Source organism: Varanus komodoensis, unplaced genomic scaffold, assembly GCF_004798865.1.
Source record: "Varanus komodoensis strain SLA01 unplaced genomic scaffold, ASM479886v1 scaffold1, whole genome shotgun sequence".
NCBI classification, from domain to species: domain Eukaryota; kingdom Metazoa; phylum Chordata; class Lepidosauria; order Squamata; family Varanidae; genus Varanus; species Varanus komodoensis.
In genome coordinates this window covers 63,959,130-63,978,817 of record NW_025335268.1, presented here as the reverse complement: position 1 = coordinate 63,978,817, position 19,688 = coordinate 63,959,130, and the positions used below count along the sequence as shown (strand labels likewise).

Below are 19,688 nucleotides of genomic sequence, written 5' to 3'. Positions count from 1 at the left end.
CTCTGCCATTTCGCATGTTGGAGTGATTTGCTTAAGGCAACACCATGAAGGAGGAAGTAGAAGAAAGCAGGATGTGGCCTCTGGATGGTGAAACAAGAGTTAGACCTTGCAGGACGGAAGGGTCTCCAAGGATTCTGCTTCAGGCAACAAATATCTTGAACCGAGTTGGCCCTGGTCCTTCCTTGTCCTTGAATTCAAAACACTGTATGAGCTTTCATCTCAAAGAGATGAGTGTCTGTCTGTTTTTACCCATTTACTTCCAAAACCAACTTTTTTGACAGTTCATGCCATGATGAATCCAGTGTAACCATGCTTGGTTAGGACCTGTCTCTAAACACACCTACAGGTCACTTCCTCCTGTTCTGAGAATAATCCCTTGCAGAACACAAATGCTTAGGAAATTTTACTCACATATGTGGTAGGGCAGTGATCTTAATTCTTCTTCAATATTGGCCAGGCCGCTTGGGGGCTTGGGTAGTGCACCTCTGCAGCCGGCCACTTGATTAGCTGAGAACCCAGAAGCTTCCTCCTGTATCCCAGATCACAGCAGACAGCCAACCACTAAAGCAAACTAAGCACAACTTGGGAAGCCCTTGTGGAGAATGAGCGGCTGTACCAATGTGAGAGTGAGAAAAACAGGAAGAGAGGCTGAGAGAGAAGTGGAGAACAGCACTTGAAGCAGTCAGGAGTTCCCATTCTGGGAAAGACCTGGCACGTGGCTAGTTCAGTAGAGCTAGTCCAAACTAGAATACACAACTTAATAACCCAAAAATCCAAGTGTGTGTAACATTTATTTAGTCTGGGTAGAGGATATCTTCATAAAATACCTAAAATAGCAATGAGTGAGAAATCAGGACTTTTCCAGAAATCACATTTATTGAGATGACAGTACAAAATAGCAAGTTATTATACAAGGCTTTCCAGAACAAGAGGGAGACTAAGAGTGGTTGTGGGGTGAGTTCACTATGTTTTTGACCTCTAAAGAGATGGGGGAAGAAGTGGGATTAGGGTGGGCATGTGTTCTCACCTACGGAGAACATTTGAAAAGTTGCCCAAGGTCCCTGCTTTGAAGGCATCCTCTATCTGAATGGTGGTCCAACCCAAGCCCAGTAGAAAGAACCACTAGGAGGAGAACCTAAGTGACCCTGCTAATGCATAGGGGTAGTTATGTCTACAGTTGGTTGTGACTCTGGCATTTGCTCCTTTCCCCCCTTTTCCTCCTGCTTTCCCGTGTCCCCCAGAGATCATTTCTCATGCTATCTGAGGTGACAGGCAGTGGTAGTCCCTTCAAAGTGCCTGAATGGTACATTGGATTGACATGCACTGATTGGACACTCCTCCCTTCACAATTCTGTGCATTCTTGCTGTGATTTGGGGCTTGGGTTTGTTTTTGTTCTGGTTAGTTGTATCTCTCTCTGCATGTTTGTCTTTTGCAAGTTCAGTAGGTAACAAGATTTTCTAGTTTTTGGGGTTGGACCTGACTGATCTCAGAGACTTTCAGCATTTCTACCCTGAGACTCTTGGTGCTCCAGAAGGTGGGACCCTGTGAACCATCCCATTTACAGGAAGTTGGAATTTTAACAACTGCCAGAATTTAGGCTTACTTTTAAAATGAGATTTTTAACCAAACTAAACAGGATTATTCTCTAGGAGTATATGCAACCATGAAATGTGAATATTAGCTTCACATTTCTAATAAAGTTAATATTCACTTTATTAGAATATTAGTGAATATTATTCACTAATATTCACTAATATGAATAAGTATTAATAAGTAATTATTAATTATTAATTATAATTAATAATTAATAAGTATTAGTATTTAATAAGTATTAAATTATTTAATAAACAATAATTTATTTTTTAAATTATTAAATAAAATAATAATTTATTTCTTATTAGCTTCCAATAAAACAAAACCAAGATCCTTATTAGCAGTGTCAAAAATGCATTTTACAGGAATGCCTGAGATTTTCACAGCTGTTAAGACTCTGTTGTCTCATGCTTCCACTTTCTGGAGCATCTAGAATCTTAGGAAAGAGAGAGAAACAGGTGAAAGACACTGAATAGTGCCACTCTCAAAAACTAGACAATCTCATTGCGAAAGGAATAATCTTCCAGCCATTCTCTTTCATGAACAAAGATTCCTTTGTTATCCATCAAAGAAATATTTATAGGCTTGCTTGGCCAGTACCCATGGTTGGAACCTCCTGTTCTTTGACAGCAGGCACTTAGGACTAGAGAGAGAAAGAGAGATGGCTGATGAGAGGAGGCCTGCTTGGGCAGAGACTTAAGAGGAAGCAGAGGTGGTGGTACAGATTGTAATGGCTCTACTAAGTGCTATGCAGGTTTCAGCTGTGTAAGACAGGATAAGATGCAATGGCTGCTCCTCCCATAGATGAAAATATGGAATCCTGTAGTGTCTCCAATTTACTGCAAGCTTAGGGAAAACACACAGATCTGTTGGTAGGTAGTGAAGAAAAGTAAAGAGAAGCATAATTTTTATATTAGCAAATAAAAAATTAATATATCTTTAATATAAATGCAATATATGTTATAGTTTAATAAAAATATAAAATATATTAATTTTGTTCATTAATTTTGCATGATAAACTACAAACCTTCTATACAAGCCAAATTGGGTGGTGTTACACAGCAGCTGGAGGAAGGTAACCTTCAAAGAGGGAAATACCATCTCTGTATAGTAGATACTCAACTGCAGCTTCTAGACTCTTACTCCTGAATGGTGGAAGTAGGTAGTCTCCATGTTAAAGTAATCTAGTGATCCCCTTTCAGACACAGTAAGATATAAAGGACCAGTTTTATACATAACTAAACCTATCTCCAGGTAAGGTCAAAAGATCCTGAACTCACTTCCTTCTCATCCTCTTTTTTTACCTTGCATAAATTGCTAATTCAAACACATGCTGCTCTAGTGCATGTTGAACAGAAATAGCCTCAAGATGCCTCTAATCTTTATTCAGGAGTGCCATTAACTGATTTTTTGAGTGAACACTGCATGTCCACCAGCCTGACAGATTGCTTGTGCACCAGAAGGAATGGAGGAGGAGGAGAAGGGTTTGCATGCTGCTCTCTTAGTCCATTGTGAAGAGGAGCATAACAAAGAAAGAGCAATCAATTTTAAGGAAGAGGCATTATCCCCTCTGTTAAGGCATTGTGATGTGTTGTCTTCTTATTTATTTTCTTTCAATGGACTTGCTTCTCATGCACATTATTTTCATCCAAGCTTGAGCTGCACAATAAATCAGACACACCACCTTTGTCCATACAACCCATAAAACATCTACAAAATAGTATTAAAAAGCTGGCAGATGGCACACACCCATACAACTGCAGAGGAAGATAAAGGCTGTTCTGTTTACTTTAGAGCAGAGTAGGCCGTTACAGACTTATTGTCTCCATGGAAATAATGAGTTGTAATAATGATAGAATAAATAATAGTTTTGAATGGGGGAGGCATTATCTCTTGTCCTCAAAGCAGGGAGTTAATACTTCTCCTTTTGAACACAACTAATACATATTTGGTTATCTAGCAGGTATAGAATATGTATTGTACTATACAAAGTATATAAATCACTGCATGGAATTTAACATATTGTTATATAAAATGATACATACGCTTACTGGAAAACTGCCTTATCACCCGTTTTGTTTTAGTAGCACAAACTGATTTCATTCTCTCTGCTGACAGAGCCATCTATAGGGGAAAGTGCAGCTAAATGCAATTAGAGGGCACACCTGGCTTCCATCAGCATGTAGCGTGTGTGTTTTGCATGAACAGTGGAGGTGAGTGGACAGCTCACCTAATGTCATGTCTGTAAATGTTACTTTGTTCCATTAACGCCCACACCACTATTGCCTCAAGAACCCATAAAGAACCGAGCAATAAATCCTACTTCTTGTTCATCTTTCACCGACTTCCTGATACATAACCAGGTTTGGTTTTATTCTGATTGCACTGTTCAGGTGCTCCCGTGCACAGAATGTAGCGTCTTCCAATCTCTGTTTTAAAAGGGTTTGGTTCTAGTCTTTAAAGAAGTAAAGCATGTTGGCAAAGCCTCAGAAACCTGCCGGTCAGGTTATTTGCCCTTCCCTCTGGATAGCATAAGCCATTTTTAAATGCAAAATTTTATTTATATATTTATTACCTTGCCCAACCCTCCAAAATGCCCCTGATGATTTGTTTGCTTTATGCAGGCTATAGCCTTTGAATTATTATGGCTCAGATATTAATTTGGAAGTTGCAGAACCTACAGAGATTTGACTTAATAGCCGCAAAACGTAATGTCCCAGACACCTGGGCTGTGCATGATATTTTTATCTTTGTGTAGCCCTTTGCTGTCCCACAAAATTGCTTTCCATGCAGACACATATTTCAAAAGTAGTTTGCTAGTCTTTTCTAAAGAAAACTGTCCAAGCATGTGTAATGAAATCAGATGGCTCAGAAGCAATTGATTGGGATTGGGATGGGATTCTATCCTGATCATCTTCACAGAGTTTTCTGTAAAATTTCTCCAAACTTCTGCCACTATTCAGTACTTCAAAATCAGACTAAACCTGCTGATAATATCAAGCAGGCAGGTTGCCAAAGAAAAGTCACCTTTTTCATCTGAGATACAGAAGGATTCGGATAAAAGGGACACAGTCCCTTCTAGAGCAGCCCTCACCAATAGGCATTCTTTGGATGAGTTTAACTACAATTCCCAGCATTCCATGTCAGTATGATCATTACTAATTGGGCTTATGGAAACTGTAGTACAACTTATTTGAAAGGCACCAAGTTGGAGAAAGCTGTGATAGAAGTTGCTTGCCACTCAAGATGGAGAGAAATTTTTCTCTAGATAGGCTGATGTCTGTGATTGCCTCTGTGTTATCTGACAGAGGCCACCTAATGTCAACCGTCTGGCCTTGTTTAGTGGTATGAAGTTTCCACTTGTGTCGTTGCAGGCCAGATTTATTCAAATCATAAGGTGCTTTTGTAGTCAAGAGCCATTGTTAATGCTCTACCCATTCCAGTCCATTACTCCATAATGAGCGCAGTGGTGGCAAGGAACAACTTCGTACATGTTGTTGGGACTTTTCCAGCCTTTCTGAAATTTAACTGTCCCCAAGCAAATTAGCAGAGGAATGTACAATAATCCTCTCGGTTACCAGTTGCCTTTGTATCATCCAAGTCTAAACCATGATGTTACATACATCCTGGGGGAGGATGGAATTTTCCACTTTTAAAGATGCTGGACAGCAAACACTGTACATAAATAATCACAGTTATAATCACATCAAGATTATGGCTATTGTGGACAGGGGAATTAAGTCGCAAGCATGTTGGCAATGTCATGCATGCTTAAACACAAAGCATTAATTGACAAATTCCAGAAGCAGGCCTGTATTTAATTGCAAATAACCAAATTACTTCTCTTGCCTGTAGCCATTATTTTTTAAAAGTGTGGCATCATCTTATTTTCAGGTAATAACGATGAACATGTGGCCACCATTAACATTTATTCTATTCCACAGCCTTGGCTTTTTGTTTTAGACCCCTATAGCACAATCCTATGCATGTTTGCTCAGAAATATGCCCCACCGTATAGATTAGTCGACGCCGGAGAAGAACTGCTGCGCCTCAGCCTACGCCGTGTAGACCGCGCCACACCGCCCGCCATTCCACCACCCACCTGGCTGCTCTGCCACGCCCCTGCACGCGTTCGAGGCGTGCCGGCCAAGGCGGGGCGTCGGGAGCCCGGCGGCTTGAAAGCGCCTGCGGCCGCCGCTGTTTGGGGGGGCCGTTCGGGGGGGCTGAGTGGGGGGCTGGGCTGGCCAGGGGGCTTTCACTCTCGTTGTGTTAGGCCCTCCTGCTGAGCGCTGAATTTTTAAAATGTTTTTATAATTTTATAGTGCTTATATTGTTTTATGGAGTCGTCCCTGGCCATGCTGCCGCTTGCATTTCCTGGGGAGCGCACCGGCGCGGCCATTGGGGTGGTGATGGGCAGAGGACGTAACAGCGGTGGGAGCTTAACGTGTCCGCATAGAAGAAGGAGGGACAGATAGCTGACACCTGTCCCTACTTCTGGTTTTGCTCCCAGCCAGAGGGTGCCAGGGAGTCTTGTCAGTCGTCCCTCGGGCCTGACGGTGCTGTTGCTTAATGCCAGGTCGGTCAATAACAAATCTGCCCTCATCCATGACTTGATTGTGGATGAGGGGGCCAACCTGGCCTGCATAACGGAGACCTGGGCGGGAGGGGGGGGGATGTCGCCCTCTCTCAAATGTGCCCGCCCGGGTATCTGGTCCAGCACCGTTCACAGCCGGAGGGGAGGGGGGGGGTTACTTTAGTTTACCGAGCCTCCATCTCCCTCACAGGACTTCCTGTCCCTTCGAGACCAGGGCTGGAATGTCTCTACTTGGTGTTGGGCAACCAAGACAGATTGGGGATTCTGTTGGTGTACTGTGCACCCTTCTGCCCAACAGTCTCCCTACCTGAGCTGACGGAGACGGTCTCAGACCTGGTGTTGGGGACCCCCAGGATGTTGGTCCTGGGGGACTTCAATCTCCATGCCGAGGCTAGTCTGACCGGGGCAGCTCAGGACTTCATGGCCTCCATGACGGCCATGGGGCTGTCTCAACATGTCACCGGCCCGACCCATGAACGTGGACACACTCTGGACCTGGTTTTCTCGACGGGGCAGGAAGAGGGTGGTCTGAGGGTGACGAATTTATGCTTGACTCCCCTGTCATGGTCAGATCACTTCCTGGTGAGGTTTGTGCTCGAGAGTGACCTCACCCTCTGTAAGGGTGCGGACCCAATTGTGTGGGTCCGCCCCCGGAGCCGGATGGATCCGGAAGGATTCCTGAAGGCTCTGGGGGAGTTTCTGGCTGACAAGACGGGTGCTCCTGTCGAGGCTCTGGTCGAACTGTGGAACGGGGAGATGACCAGGGCTGTAGACACGATCACTCCTAAGCGCCCTCTCCCACCGGGCAGAGCCCGCTCTTCCCCTTGGTATACTCCTGAACTGAGGGCGATGAAGCAGGTTGGGAGACGGCTAGAGCGTAGGTGGAGGAAATCACGGGATGAATCTGACCGAACACACTTAAGAGCCCACTATCGGGCCTATGCTGTGGCAGTGAGGGCGGCAAAAAAGAGATTTTTTTCCGCTTCCGTTGCCTCCTCACAATGCCGTCCGGCGGAGCTCTTTCGAGTGGTGCAAGCCCTGGTCCGTCCAGGTCCGAAAGAAGATCTGATTCCACCCTCAAAGGCCCGCTGTGACGACTTTGCCAGGCATTTCAGGGAGAAAATCGCTCAGATTCGTCGCGAGCTGGATTCCACTATTGAGTCAGAGGTCTTAAGGGAGACACCGATGCTACCGTCTGGTCCAGAATTATTGGATGAATTTCAGTTACTGCGGCCCGATGATGTGGACAAGGTGCTTGGACGAGTACGTCCCACCACTTGCCTTTTGGATCCTTACCCGTCTTGATTAATAAAGGATTCCAAGCATGGGATTTGAACCTGGATCTTGGAAGTGGTTAACGCTTCTCTAAGGGAGGGTTGGGTGCCTGCCCCTTTAAAGGAGGCGGTAGTCCAACCGGTCCTGAAGAAGGCGTCACTGGAACCAGAGATGGCCACTAATTATAGACCAGTGGCCAACATCCCGTTTCTGGGCAAGGTGTTAGAGCGAGTGGTGGCGGGACAACTCCAAGCACTCTTGGATGAAACTGATTATCTGGACCCATTTCAGTCCGGCTTCAGACCCGGGTACGGTACCGAATCTGCCTTGGTCGCCCTGTACGATGACCTGTGCAGGGAGAAGGACAGGGGGAGTGCGTCCCTGTTGGTTCTCCTGGACCTCTCGGCGGCTTTCGATACCATCGACCATGGTATCCTTCTGGATAGGCTTGCGGGATTGGGGGTCGAAGGCACTGCTTTGCAGTGGTTCCGCTCCTATCTCAATGGCCGATTCCAGAAGGTGGTGCTGGGGGACTATGGCTCTGCGCCATGGCAGCTATGCCATGGAGTACCGCAGGGGTCCATTTTGTCCCCCTTGCTGTTTGTCCCCCTTTTGTCCATTTTGTCCCCCTTGGCAGAGGTCATCAGGAGGTGTGGGCTGCGGAATCACCAGTACGCTGACGATACCCAGCTCTACCTCTCATTTTCCACCAATCCAGGTGAGGCAGTGGCTGTACTGAACCGGTGCCTGGCCGAGGTAATGGGCTGGATGAGGGCCAATAAACTGAAGCTCAATCCAGACAAGACGGAGGTCCTGTTGGTAGGCGGTTCAGGCTTCGGAGAAGGTGAATTGAACCTTGTCCTGAACGGGGTTGCACTCCCTCCTAGGGATAAGGTCCGCAGCTTGGGAGTGCTCCTCGACCCGGAGCTTTCACTCGAAGCTCAGGTAACAGCAGCGGCGAGGAGCGCTTTCCTCCAGCTTCGGCTGATTCATCAGCTGCGCCCCTATCTGGAGTACGACTGCCTCGCAACAGTGACTCATGCACTGGTGACTTCCCGTCTTGACTTCTGTAATGCGCTCTACGTGGGGCTACCCTTGAAGACGGTCCAGATACTTCAATTGGTTCAAAATAGAGCTGCCAGGCTGCTGACGGGAACTGGACGTTATGTTCACATGACTCCAGTTCTCCGGCAGCTTCACTGGCTTCCCATTGAAGTCCGGGCCCAATTCAAGGTGTTGGTGATGACCTATAAAGCCCTAAACGGCTTGGGTCCTGGTTACCTGAAGGAGCGCTTACGTCCATATATGCCCAGCCGCCCCCTGAGATCAGCGGGAGAGGCCCTCCTCCGGGAGCCCTCAGTGAAGGAAATTAGGAGGGTGGTTACTCGGAGGAGGGCTTTCTCAGCAGTGGCGTCTAAGTTATGGAATGCGCTCCCCAGAGAGGTCCGCCTGGCGCCGTCGTTATTTGTTTTTCGGCGCCAGGCGAAGACCTTTTTATTTAAGCAGCATTTTAAATGTTAATATTATTGAATTTTATTTGGCCAGGGCGGCTTATTTTATATTGTATATTTGTATTTTATTTTAATGTATATATTTTAAAATGTTATTTATTTTTTTTTTTTTTTTTATTAAAACATTTCTATGCCGCCCCTTGCTGAAGCCTCGGGGCGGCATAGAAATGTTTTAATAATAAATAAATAAATAAATTAGATTGCACCCTCAAGATTGCAGCCCTAGCAGCAGACCCACCTCAGAAAACCTGCTGCTGCTGCCTTGCTCACACTTCCAGTTATAGAAGTAGTTCACAGGGAAGGCGCCCAACTATTGTGTATACAATTTGCAGCTCACAGCAGCGTAAGGATTTGCTTTCTTCTCCACCAGAAAAGTGAACAGGGCTGATTTATTCACACAATGTTTAGCTTTGCAAATTTCTATTTTTCTGTTTCACCTAAGAGCTACTGGTCTCTTTGGGAGCTGCAATTTTAGATTGAAATCTGTAAGGTGCTGAATGCTTTCCACATACCCTTATGCTCACTGCTTGGGATTTAAAAACAAGCTGCGGCAAACAGAGATGGTCACAAATATTTCAGTAAGAATCCAGTTGCCCAGTATACGCTCATGAAGGCAGCCACCGTGCAGGTCTTTCAGATACAACTTTGGGAACACTGGACTTGCAGCAGTCCCTGGGTCTTTCTAATGCCATGAAGTACATCTAAGAAGGCACAGGACCTGTGAGAAGAAGCCATGGTGTAGCCAAGTGATGTGTGAAAGACCTATATAAACCAGCACCCCCAACCTGTGGATGGAAGTACTGGAGTCAACCTTTCACACACGAGTAAGGCCTGAAAAGAACATCTGTACCTGCAATTCAGGTGACTAAAAATAAAGTTCTGAAGCTTTTCATCACTGCAATTGCTCTGTATGGAGCATCTCAGAACGCTGAATTGTTTTTCTGACTTCTTGAGTCCAGTTCACACATGCCTATCACTTAATGACTGCAACACCCAATTATTTTGTGTTGCTGTGTCTGGATTCACATTTCCAATGGTCATGTAGTTACACAGGATTTATCCCATGCTTCCTTCCCCCAGTACAGCTTTCCCTAACATGATGTCCTTCAGCTATTTTGGACTACAACTCCCAGAAGACATGACCGTTGGTCATATTGGCTGGAGCAGAGGGCTGTTAAAGTCCAAACAACTGAAAGGCACCAGCTGAGGAAGGTCACCCCCATCTTGCTGCATCCTCCTCAGGTCCTTTCCCATACGATTTTAGTAAGGAACCGCCATTATATAACTGGAATTATAGACATCAAGAACCACGCTTTCCATGGTTGATGCAGCAGGTAGCACAGAGGTCAGCAACAGCACCTGCTAGAGATGGCACTTGAATGGATCAAAACTAACTCATTTGTTGTGTGCTACTCACAAAAAGTATTTACTAAAAAAAAATGGAAAAGCTATGTTGGCACGCAAAGCTGAGGAACAGGAAGTGGCCTACTCATGCACCTGAACTAAGGATGGCTTCACAGAGGATTTGTCCAGTATGCCTCCCAGTAAAGGTGAGGCACATCCCTTGAGTCTTTATGTCATTATCAACAGACTCCCATGAGCTTTTAAAATTGGAAAATGCAAAGTCCATTTTAAGACTAGAGTCCACTCAGTCTGATGCATGACATTAGGCTTAGTGGAAAGTGCAATTCTATTATCTCTGGTCTGAACCAAAATATCTATTACTCTATGCTGATTATGGCTTACTAATTCCAGGATGTTCCTTTTCTCATCAATGCAGCTGTAGAATAATCAGTTTCGTGGTTTTAACTACATCATCTATAAGGGTTGTTTTTTCTTTGTCTTGCCCTTGCCTTTTCTGTTGAATCTTTATGTGCATATAACTTGCCAACGTAAGATAATGCTGATGAAGTGAATGAGTTTAGAAAACCATATGAAATAATAAATCTTTGTCTAGCAGGTGCCATAAAACTTTGTAGAAAAAGCACAACAGACTAATACTGTCACACATGCAGACACCTATAAAACCCACTGCAGTCTATTAATACTAACAGAATCAAGTTTGAGTTCCAGGTATACATTTAGACCTGGGATACTTCAGCTAGGAAAGAGATGTGCTACTCAAAGATTCTCTTACACATAATCAGTTGTGTGACTAATGTGTGTGCAATATAATCACTTTTTTTAGCTCTATGGAATAAATAAGGAAAGGGAAAAAATAAATGTGCTGAGCATTGATACATCTTTACTAAATGACCAAATAAATGATTTGGAAGAGGTGACTTTATAAAGATAGCTTATTCTCCAATAGCCACATTCCACTCCTGTGGTTAAAAAAACAAACAAATGTACAATTAGCTCTACAGCATTAGCAGGGCTTTGGGCATGCTTTTCAACACAACAAACAGCAACACTACTTTTTAAATCAAATAGAAGCCCTCAGGCCTACATAAATATTTCCTGGTTTAATGGCCAATGTCTTATTACCGAGAAAGTCAATGTTGGTCATACTAGGGTTTTTTTCCATTCAAAATTTAGAACGTCTATATTGGAGTGCAGTTTTTTTTCCTACTAAAAGTGTGAGATCCAACAACAACCAGAATGCACACACAATTAAAAGAACAGGGTGCCTTTTAGCACATTTTTAACCCAGAAATTCCTTCTTAGTACCAGAAGCTCACAGTCCTTTCATATAAAAGACTTGTCTTACCTACCATGAGCTTTCATTTCAGCAACCTAATCTAGATGAAAAATGTCATACTGTTACTGAACAATTATGACGCAGAAACACTTAATTACCTTGAAATCACTCAGAGAGCTACAGGAGGGCTCATTCCATCTTCTAGCATCCCCAGTATAATCAGATTAATTCAAATCTAAGGAAAGACAGCTTTAAGAGCTTGCTTTTTTACCAGTAACAGTTTTTAAACTAGACCAGAGTACGAGTCTGTTCTCCTGTTAATATGGTATCTGATTGTGTCTAACAGTTTCTCATAGAATACAAAGAGATGGATTAGATGTTTTGATTAAAGACAAATCTAAACGAAGCTAAGTGTATCATTGGCACATTTGCACAAAGGAAATTTCAACAGATTTTTATTAACACCTGAATGCATGTCAGACTGTACTATTCAGGATTCCCTGCCCATAATTGATTAAGGAGTTGGGGACCCTCTTCTTCTCATCTAAGGAAAAACATGTCCCCCGAGTGGGGGAGTTTCATGGTGTGTGAGAAAACCCTTTTTGATACAATCCTATGCTGCCTGGGAAAGCATCCCAGAGACCTCAGATGTTTTGGATTTCCCTGTCTAATGGTAGAGAGGCCCAACAACACAACCACAGAAACATCATTGGCTCTTGCAGCCCTCATGTCAGCTGAGACAAAAAGGAAGACTTCCAGTAAGGTGGAGGAATTCTCTCAATATATCTTTGGACTTGGGAAAATGGATGCCAGTTCTGAAGCCACCATATATCATTTTTCTCCCATAGCAACATTTGAGGGCAAAGTATAAAAATAAAATAAGAAAAACAGCAGAGCTGGACAGGAAGAGACAGAATGCTGCTCAGTCCCTTTTCCTCTGCTGGCACAATAACAGCAGGGTTTAGGATCAAGCAGTCCCTCCACCTCTGGATTTCCTCTGTCCCCATCAGTAGGAATGGTTTGCCTGTAAGCTGTAGCCAAACACAGTGCAAGACAACAGAACTTGAACTAGAACAGCTAAATCTGCATTAATATATATTTTAGTTCAGAGAATCAAAACAGAAACAAAACAGTTTCAGGTTCAGTTCTTCTTGGGCATGACACCAATAATTATAAAGCATGAATGAAATGGGGACAGTAACAATTCTCAAAGGCTTGACTAGCCAGGGATACATCCAGCATGCCGCTACAATTAAGCAAAATTGTACTCAGCTCAACTGCCATTTGTTTCAAATATTCATCATTGTATTAACATTTTTAAAATGCCTATGCCCATAACTCTCATTTCCCCATTTGTTATTTTGCCCCTCTAGGAACCAAATAGCATTCCCTCCGGCCACATTTCTTAGGAAAACACACACATAGTGCAACCTTGTTTTGCTTTAATTAAAACTATTTACAGAATGCTATTAGGACATATGCGTCTGTGTAGCTGAAACAAGCAGCCCTAAAAATACAATTTTTTGAGTTGGTCAAAACAAATAATTACTTCAGAACAGATCTTGCTGCACCTTGCCAATATTCTCAGAATACTTAGGCAGCCTTCATAAATTTTGCCAAGAACCGTCGCCCGCTTCGTAACAGCATGCCCACAATCGGTTGTGAATGTGGAAATGATAAAATGTAGATGCCAGTTGAATTAGACACATTTCATGGTGGTGGATTAGATGTGAAGTTTACAGAAAGCACTTGGAATGTCCATCCTTTTTTACCTAGGTTTTACGGCTTTTTTGTCTACAGGAGGAAAGATTTCCATGGCAAAAGGAATGAAGTATGTTAAGAGATCGGCCACATCCTTCAATTCTAAAGAATATTCCTCTGCTATTTTCTGTTCAGTCCATGTCTGCGGAGAGCGCTGATGATTACTGAGAAGAAACAAGGCTTCAGCAATTGAGATCTTGCCTTTGGGAACAGTCTGAATATCCAAGTGACCCAAACCTGCTATCTTTGAAATTCTGTGTTCAGCTTTCTTTTTTGTTCCTTTGTTTACCTAAAACATAGATTAAAAAAAATTAAAAGATTAGATTTTTAGTCGATAAGTGTGGCATATTCTGTTACTCCTTAAATTACTGAGGATTTTTTTTTCTTTTAACAGACTGGGACATATTCTAAATCTATTTCTGCTTTACAAGTGTGTTACTTAAAGAGTGTTTATACAGGAAGCTTTTCTTGCACAATCACTCAGCCTCATCATGGAATTTTACAAGGGTTCCAGACAAGATTGTCTGCCTCTTGTAAACCATCTGTGTTCTCCAATGTTTTTCCTACTTTATAAATTCTACTAATGAACAATATCACCAAAATGCCTTCTAACTGACAGTGCAAGGAGTCCTCCATCTGGAAACACCCTCAAGCTGCAATCCAATTGCTCTTGGGAGAGTATCTCAGAAGTTACCAAGTTCTGAATCCCCTGAAGAAGAAAGAGGTTGAAGAAAGAGGTTCAACCTTGGAAGTGAAGAGTCATCCTCACAAACACCTTCCCAGCCACTACAGAAATGTCTGTGACTCTTGCCACTCCAATGCTCATACAAGCAAAAAATGGGCACTGCAGAGGTGTATTGGGGAAAGACTTAAATCTACAAAATCCAGAATGGAGAGAAATACAATTCCCTCTCCATAGCAAGAAATTGAAGAAAATTGCAAAGTAAAGAATAAGTCCAAGAAAGGAAGAAGGGGACAAAGAAAAATGCTATTCCTCCATTCCTTCCTCCATGGGAGAGCTGAACGGATAAATTGCAGAGGGCTTTTGAAATGAGGCTGAGTATTGCCTGTTTTAGAAGGGACTTTACAAAGCAGCATACAGAAAGACAGTGCATTCCTGCCCAGAGGGCTTTTATATGAGCAAGGGGTTGAACTCACAAACTCCTTGCAAGTGACTTGGAAAGAGAAAAAGCTATGCAAACTGTATAACATAACAGGAAGTCTTCTGCCAGCTATCCCAGATTACAGGCCATGTCATCTTTATGATCAGTGAGTAGCTCTGGAAAAATCCATATGTTCAGGTGTTAGAACTGTAATCTACACCAACCTCCCCCAGCCTGACACCTCCAGATGCATTTGACTACAGTGCTCATCAATCTACGCCAGCAAGGCCAAAGGCGTGGGAGTCATAGTCCAACACATCCAGAGGGTGCCAGGTCGGGGAAATAGTTGTGCACTTGTCTCTTGGTTCAACACATTTATTTATATACATATTTATAGGCCGCCTGTAACTGCACAGGTCGTTCTATGCTGTTTACAATACATTAAATGTATTAAAACATAGTAAAACATTTGTTTTGTAGGCTGCCCCGAGGCTTTTTGCGAATGGGGCGGCATAGAAATGTTTTAAATAAATAAATAAATAAAACACATTAAAACCTATTAAAACACTAGCCTCTATAACAACTGTATGAAAAAGGGCCAAAGCATTCAGGGGTTAAGCATTAAAAAAAAGTCTAAAAAGGTATGTCTTCATTTTCTTTTTAGCGCCAAGCAAAGATGGCACCAGGCAAATTTCCCTTGAGAGGGAAATGTTATAACTCACTTCACACACTAAGGTATTCCCAAGATTCCTGGTCAGCTTTTCACTACTTTATCTATAATTACCCTTGCTAGAATTAGCAAGAAGGCCATGGTCCAGGGTGTTAATGGTCACTTTGGGAAGTACAAGCATGGTCCTTCTTTAGGCCTTAGAAGCCTAAAAGCAGGCCATAGGTTGTGCATTCCTGAAATAAAACAGTAAAAGTTGTAATATTACATGGCAAAACATGATGCTACTCTTATTGCTGGTGTATATATGAATGAAACAGAAACAGCGCGAGTCAGAAGGGGCCTCTCGGGCCATCTAGTCTGACCTAGTCTGAGGACACATGTATTCCAGAAAGAAAGCCTAGCTCACATGCATAGTCGGGTCTCTGGAATCAACATAGACTTCTTTTAATAAGGTATGAAGATATTCATCTTTTTGCTTGATCTCTTCTTGGAATCTGCCAGTATCTAAGGAAAGAGATTTACAATATAAGTCTCTAATTATGTTCCATTTTCTCCATTCCTTAAAAATGTATTACAGTTCTTGTGATCACCATTTGTTCAGCTCATACACATAAAGAACTCATTTATTTACCATAATACAACTTCACAAACATTTGTAACAACATTTCCATATCTGCTAATGTCGCGACATTTCGGGAGGATAGATGGTGCTATTCATTCATTCATATGCCAACTTTCTACCAAAAGAATGGCATTAAAGGAGGCTTGCAGAATCAATGAAAATTTATTAAAACACTAAAACAATAAGCATAATAATTACAGGAAAATGTTATTAAAAGAAGGATACAACCCTTAAGTCTATTTACTTTCTAAAGGTCCTTTACAATAAAGCAGTCTTTGCCTGCCAGAAGGACAGCAAAGAGGGAGTAAACTTAGCCTCCTTTGGGACAGAGTTCTGTTACTGCTAGTTTCATAACTCACAGAATTGCAGAATTCTATTTTGAATACGGTTATATTTTCTGCACCAATCTAATCCCTTTTAGGTTTTTATTCCATATAATTTTGTTTTCTGAGACTATAAAACCTTTCATTTTGCATTACTTGTTGTTTTGAATCTTTATTACATTCCTGGAAGTGATGGACCAGGATGCTTCCTTAAAGCATTGGTTTTCCTAGTGCAAAGGCTGCAAATTATTGCCTACATCACAGGCAGTAATTTGCAGTTCCAGCAAAGGTAGAGGCAGTACTAGCTGCTGCAGAACACAAGTGGGAAGATGTTATTGAATGTCTGTCTTGGTTAGCCACTGCAGGAACAGAACATTGAACTAAATAAGTGTTTTGTTTGAATCAGCACAGCTCTTCTTGCATTCTTATATAAGTTGGGTCAGAACCACATGGCAGGTACCAGGGAGTATTCTCAGTGAGCTAGTAATTAGTCCATTACCTTGAGGACCATGGAGATGTGGCTAGAAGGACTTTACTTCTAGGCCAAGAGTGTGGTGCAGTGGTTAAAAGCGTGGGACTGGGACTCAGACGATCTGGGTTCGAGTCTCCGCTCAGCCATGAAGCCAACTGGGTGGCTTTGGGCCAGTCACAGACTCTCAGCCCAACCTACCTCACAGGATTGTTGTTGTGGGGATAAGATGGAGGAGGAGAATGGTGTAAGCTGCCTTGAGCCCTTTGTAGGAAAAAGGCAGGATATAAATCGGAAAATAAATAAATAAATAATGGAATTAAATTAATGCACCCTCTTCTGGTGTTCTACATACAGTGTTGAAAAAATCATGAAGATAGACATGCAGCTACTTTTCTTCAGACAGTCACTCTAGCTGTATATAGGGCAATAGATATAAAGATAGAAGGGGCTGTGACTGGAGCACTCTCTTCTTCATGCATTCTTTCAACATTGTAGAATGTCTGAAAAGAGCTTGCATCACCTCGAAAAATGGCTTTCCCCTCCCACTCATTACATTATCCCACCTTGAATAATGAAACAAGGATGCCATACTTCATCTTGCCAATTCATTCTCCTAGGAACCATCTAGGATGGTTAGGCTGAGAAATAGTGATTCATCCAATTCATCCAGTGAGCTGAGTCAGAATGTGGACTGAGCTTTACAGTCAATCCACTATGCTGCACTGGGAAGCATCTTGGTCCATCACTTCCAGCAATATACTGCTTTTTGAGAGTAAGTGAAAAAGCATACACCCTAGCTAAATAAGCAGTATGCATATTTTTATTTGCACCTGTAAAATGTTTAGAGTGCAATCCTATGTGTGTTTAGCCAGAAAAAGTCTTACAATTCCTAGCATTCTCTAGCCAGCAGGGAACACATAAGCCTGCTTCCTTCAGTTGTGCCACACACAGCTACATCTGGATCTAATCCTTGCAAAGGTGAAAGGAAGCAACTTGATGAACAGAAAAGCAGCAGCTTCTCCAAGCAGTTATTTCTTTTATGTATGCCTGCATAGCTATAAATCAAGCTAGCATGTTGAGGCAGCTTTGCTAAGCTGGAAAGGTGAGGGCCTGCAAATAGATGGATACCTTCCAGCTCTTCCATTATTTATATTTACCAAATATGTTTTAATTAATGTATTACATACTTAATAAACGAATACCTTAAAACAGTTTAAGTGCTGAATGATCTTTGCATTTGTACTCTATCCCAGCACCTTCCGTATTTAAGCAGAAAAACTACAACTCCCGGCATCCTCCAGAAAGCATGACTAGTCCAGAAACGTAGGACCCCTTTTCAGGGGCTAGGCTTTTAATCCTTAGTTGCTTCAGTTTACATGCTTGACTACAGTTCCCAACCTGCAAATCCCACCAGACCACGCATGCGTCGGGTCATAAATGAGCAAAAGGTTACTCCGGCAGCGAGGGAATGCAAGGACGTCACCTCCAAATGTTACCGGTACCAGGGGCAACGTTTCAATGTCACGTTCAGGACCACTGGCGCAGCGGCCCATGCAAAGCTCCGTCACTTCGCTGGCGGGGCGGTAAGTGAACAGAAATGATTTGAACTCCTCACCCTCGTCCTCGTAAATATTTACTGCAAGGGCTGCACGGCACGTCCAGCGACTTGCAGAAAGCACCACGGCTCAGCCAAGCAGCCGTGTTCCACCACGATGGCAGCTCCAGCACCCATCCCTCATGAAACCCGCCGTTCTTTCTCATTCATCCCACCCCTTTACTTCAATTTCCTCCGTCCGCACACGAGCAAGGAAGGCGGCGAGAGGGAAGCCGCCTCCGCCCCAGCTGCAGGATCGCCCTGCGCCGCCGGGTTGCTCGCCTAACGGTGTTTGCCCTCCGTTCACTTACTGTCCTGCACGGCTGTAGTGGGGTGGCGTGGGGCAGGGGTAGGTTTGGCTTTGGCGATTTCCTGGTGCGCCCGATTCTCCAGGTTGAACTTGCTAAGCACGCGGGTCACCCTGGCTCCCATACTGCCGGCGCACGCCGACCGGACTTCCGAGCGCGACCGGGAAAATTTCTAGCCAGCCGTGCAGGCCGAGCATGCGCGCAAAGAGGCGAGCGCTGCGGGAAGAAAACGGCTCCGGGACGCCCCGTAGCGGGCAGGAGGTCTGGCCTGTTCTGTGCAACTAGGAGGGACTCCAGACGGAGGGATCGTCGCCACTCCTTAGCAAAACGTTGCATAGCTGCGTCTTCTGATGCTTCTCGGGAAGGCTTTTAGTTCTCCTCCGTTGTGGTCGCTTCTGCGATTTCCCTTGCCACAGAACTCCCACCAAGGGAAAAAGGTGGAATAGTTGCATATACTTTTTGAGCGGTAGCACCCGGAGCACAGACTCCGGAAGCGCGCTGTTTCGGTGATTGCAGACATAGAGCTACCGACCTTGACCTCCGAAAATCCTCTGCAGCTTTTCTGAAAAGGAGTAAGGGGGGAAATAAGGAAACACGGCTGGAAGAATTGGTGGGAAACGAAGGAGCGTTATGAACGGGAACTGCTTCCAGATGAGGCTTTTATTGTGCAATCACCCTGCTTCCTTCACGGAGTCTTATAAGGTCTAGAGCAGGGGTGGGCAATTAATTTTCCTATGGGGCCACATGAGAAACTTTGACAGTTGTTAAAGGCCGGACCAACACACTTACAGCTCTGCTCAATATATATCTCTATAAAAAGAGTAAATGAAACATTACAATGATACAATGGAAATGTGGAGCACAGAACAGCACTATTTAATGAATATTCACAAAAACATTAACATTACATGAAAAGCAATAAATTCAATTCAGTTTAGCAGATCCTTCAAAATAAAAGCAGTGCAGTTGTATTGCTTGCATCTGTATTACGAAGATATATATTTGCACTGACTTTTAATTTGCCAGTGACCTCATGCGGGCCAGTCAGGGTCAGCCATCAGACCGGATGTGGCCTGTGGGCCATACAATGCCCAGGTCTGGTCTAGAAGATGAGGTTTTTCATTTATTTCAGTGTTGTTCCTTCTGCCTTTTTTATGCCTACAGAGAAAAATGCTAAGGGAAAAGAGGCAGAATAGCTGCACAATACCTGTTGAGTGTTA

General features: G+C 43.5%; 1 protein-coding gene across 1 annotated transcript; it reads right to left on the bottom strand.

Annotated features, from left to right (window-relative positions):
* Positions 1-11,199: 11,199 nt before the first annotated feature.
* NDUFAF4 (NADH:ubiquinone oxidoreductase complex assembly factor 4) lies at positions 11,200-18,606 on the bottom strand. Its single transcript, XM_044427512.1, has 3 exons — positions 18,472-18,606; positions 15,556-15,653; positions 11,200-13,665 (listed from the first exon to the last, which is right to left on the bottom strand). Exons 1-3 carry the CDS (start codon positions 18,590-18,592, stop codon positions 13,384-13,386), a joined length of 501 nt encoding a protein of 166 aa, XP_044283447.1. The 5' UTR covers positions 18,593-18,606; the 3' UTR covers positions 11,200-13,383.
* Between the last annotated feature and the right edge of the window lie 1,082 nt (positions 18,607-19,688).

Bases quoted from the DNA above. Each gene is read 5' to 3' on its own strand.
- NDUFAF4 (XM_044427512.1), bottom strand. From the start codon at position 18,592: ATGGGAGCCAGGGTGACCCGCGTGCTTAGCAAGTTCAACCTGGAGAAT. The intron at 15,654-18,471 runs GTAAGTGAACGG...CTCTTTCCTTAG, and splicing joins CACTACAGCCGTGCAGGACA to ATACTGGCAGATTCCAAGAA. The intron at 13,666-15,555 runs GTGAGCTAGGCT...TCTATGTTTTAG, and splicing joins CCAGAGACCCGACTATGCAT to GTAAACAAAGGAACAAAAAA.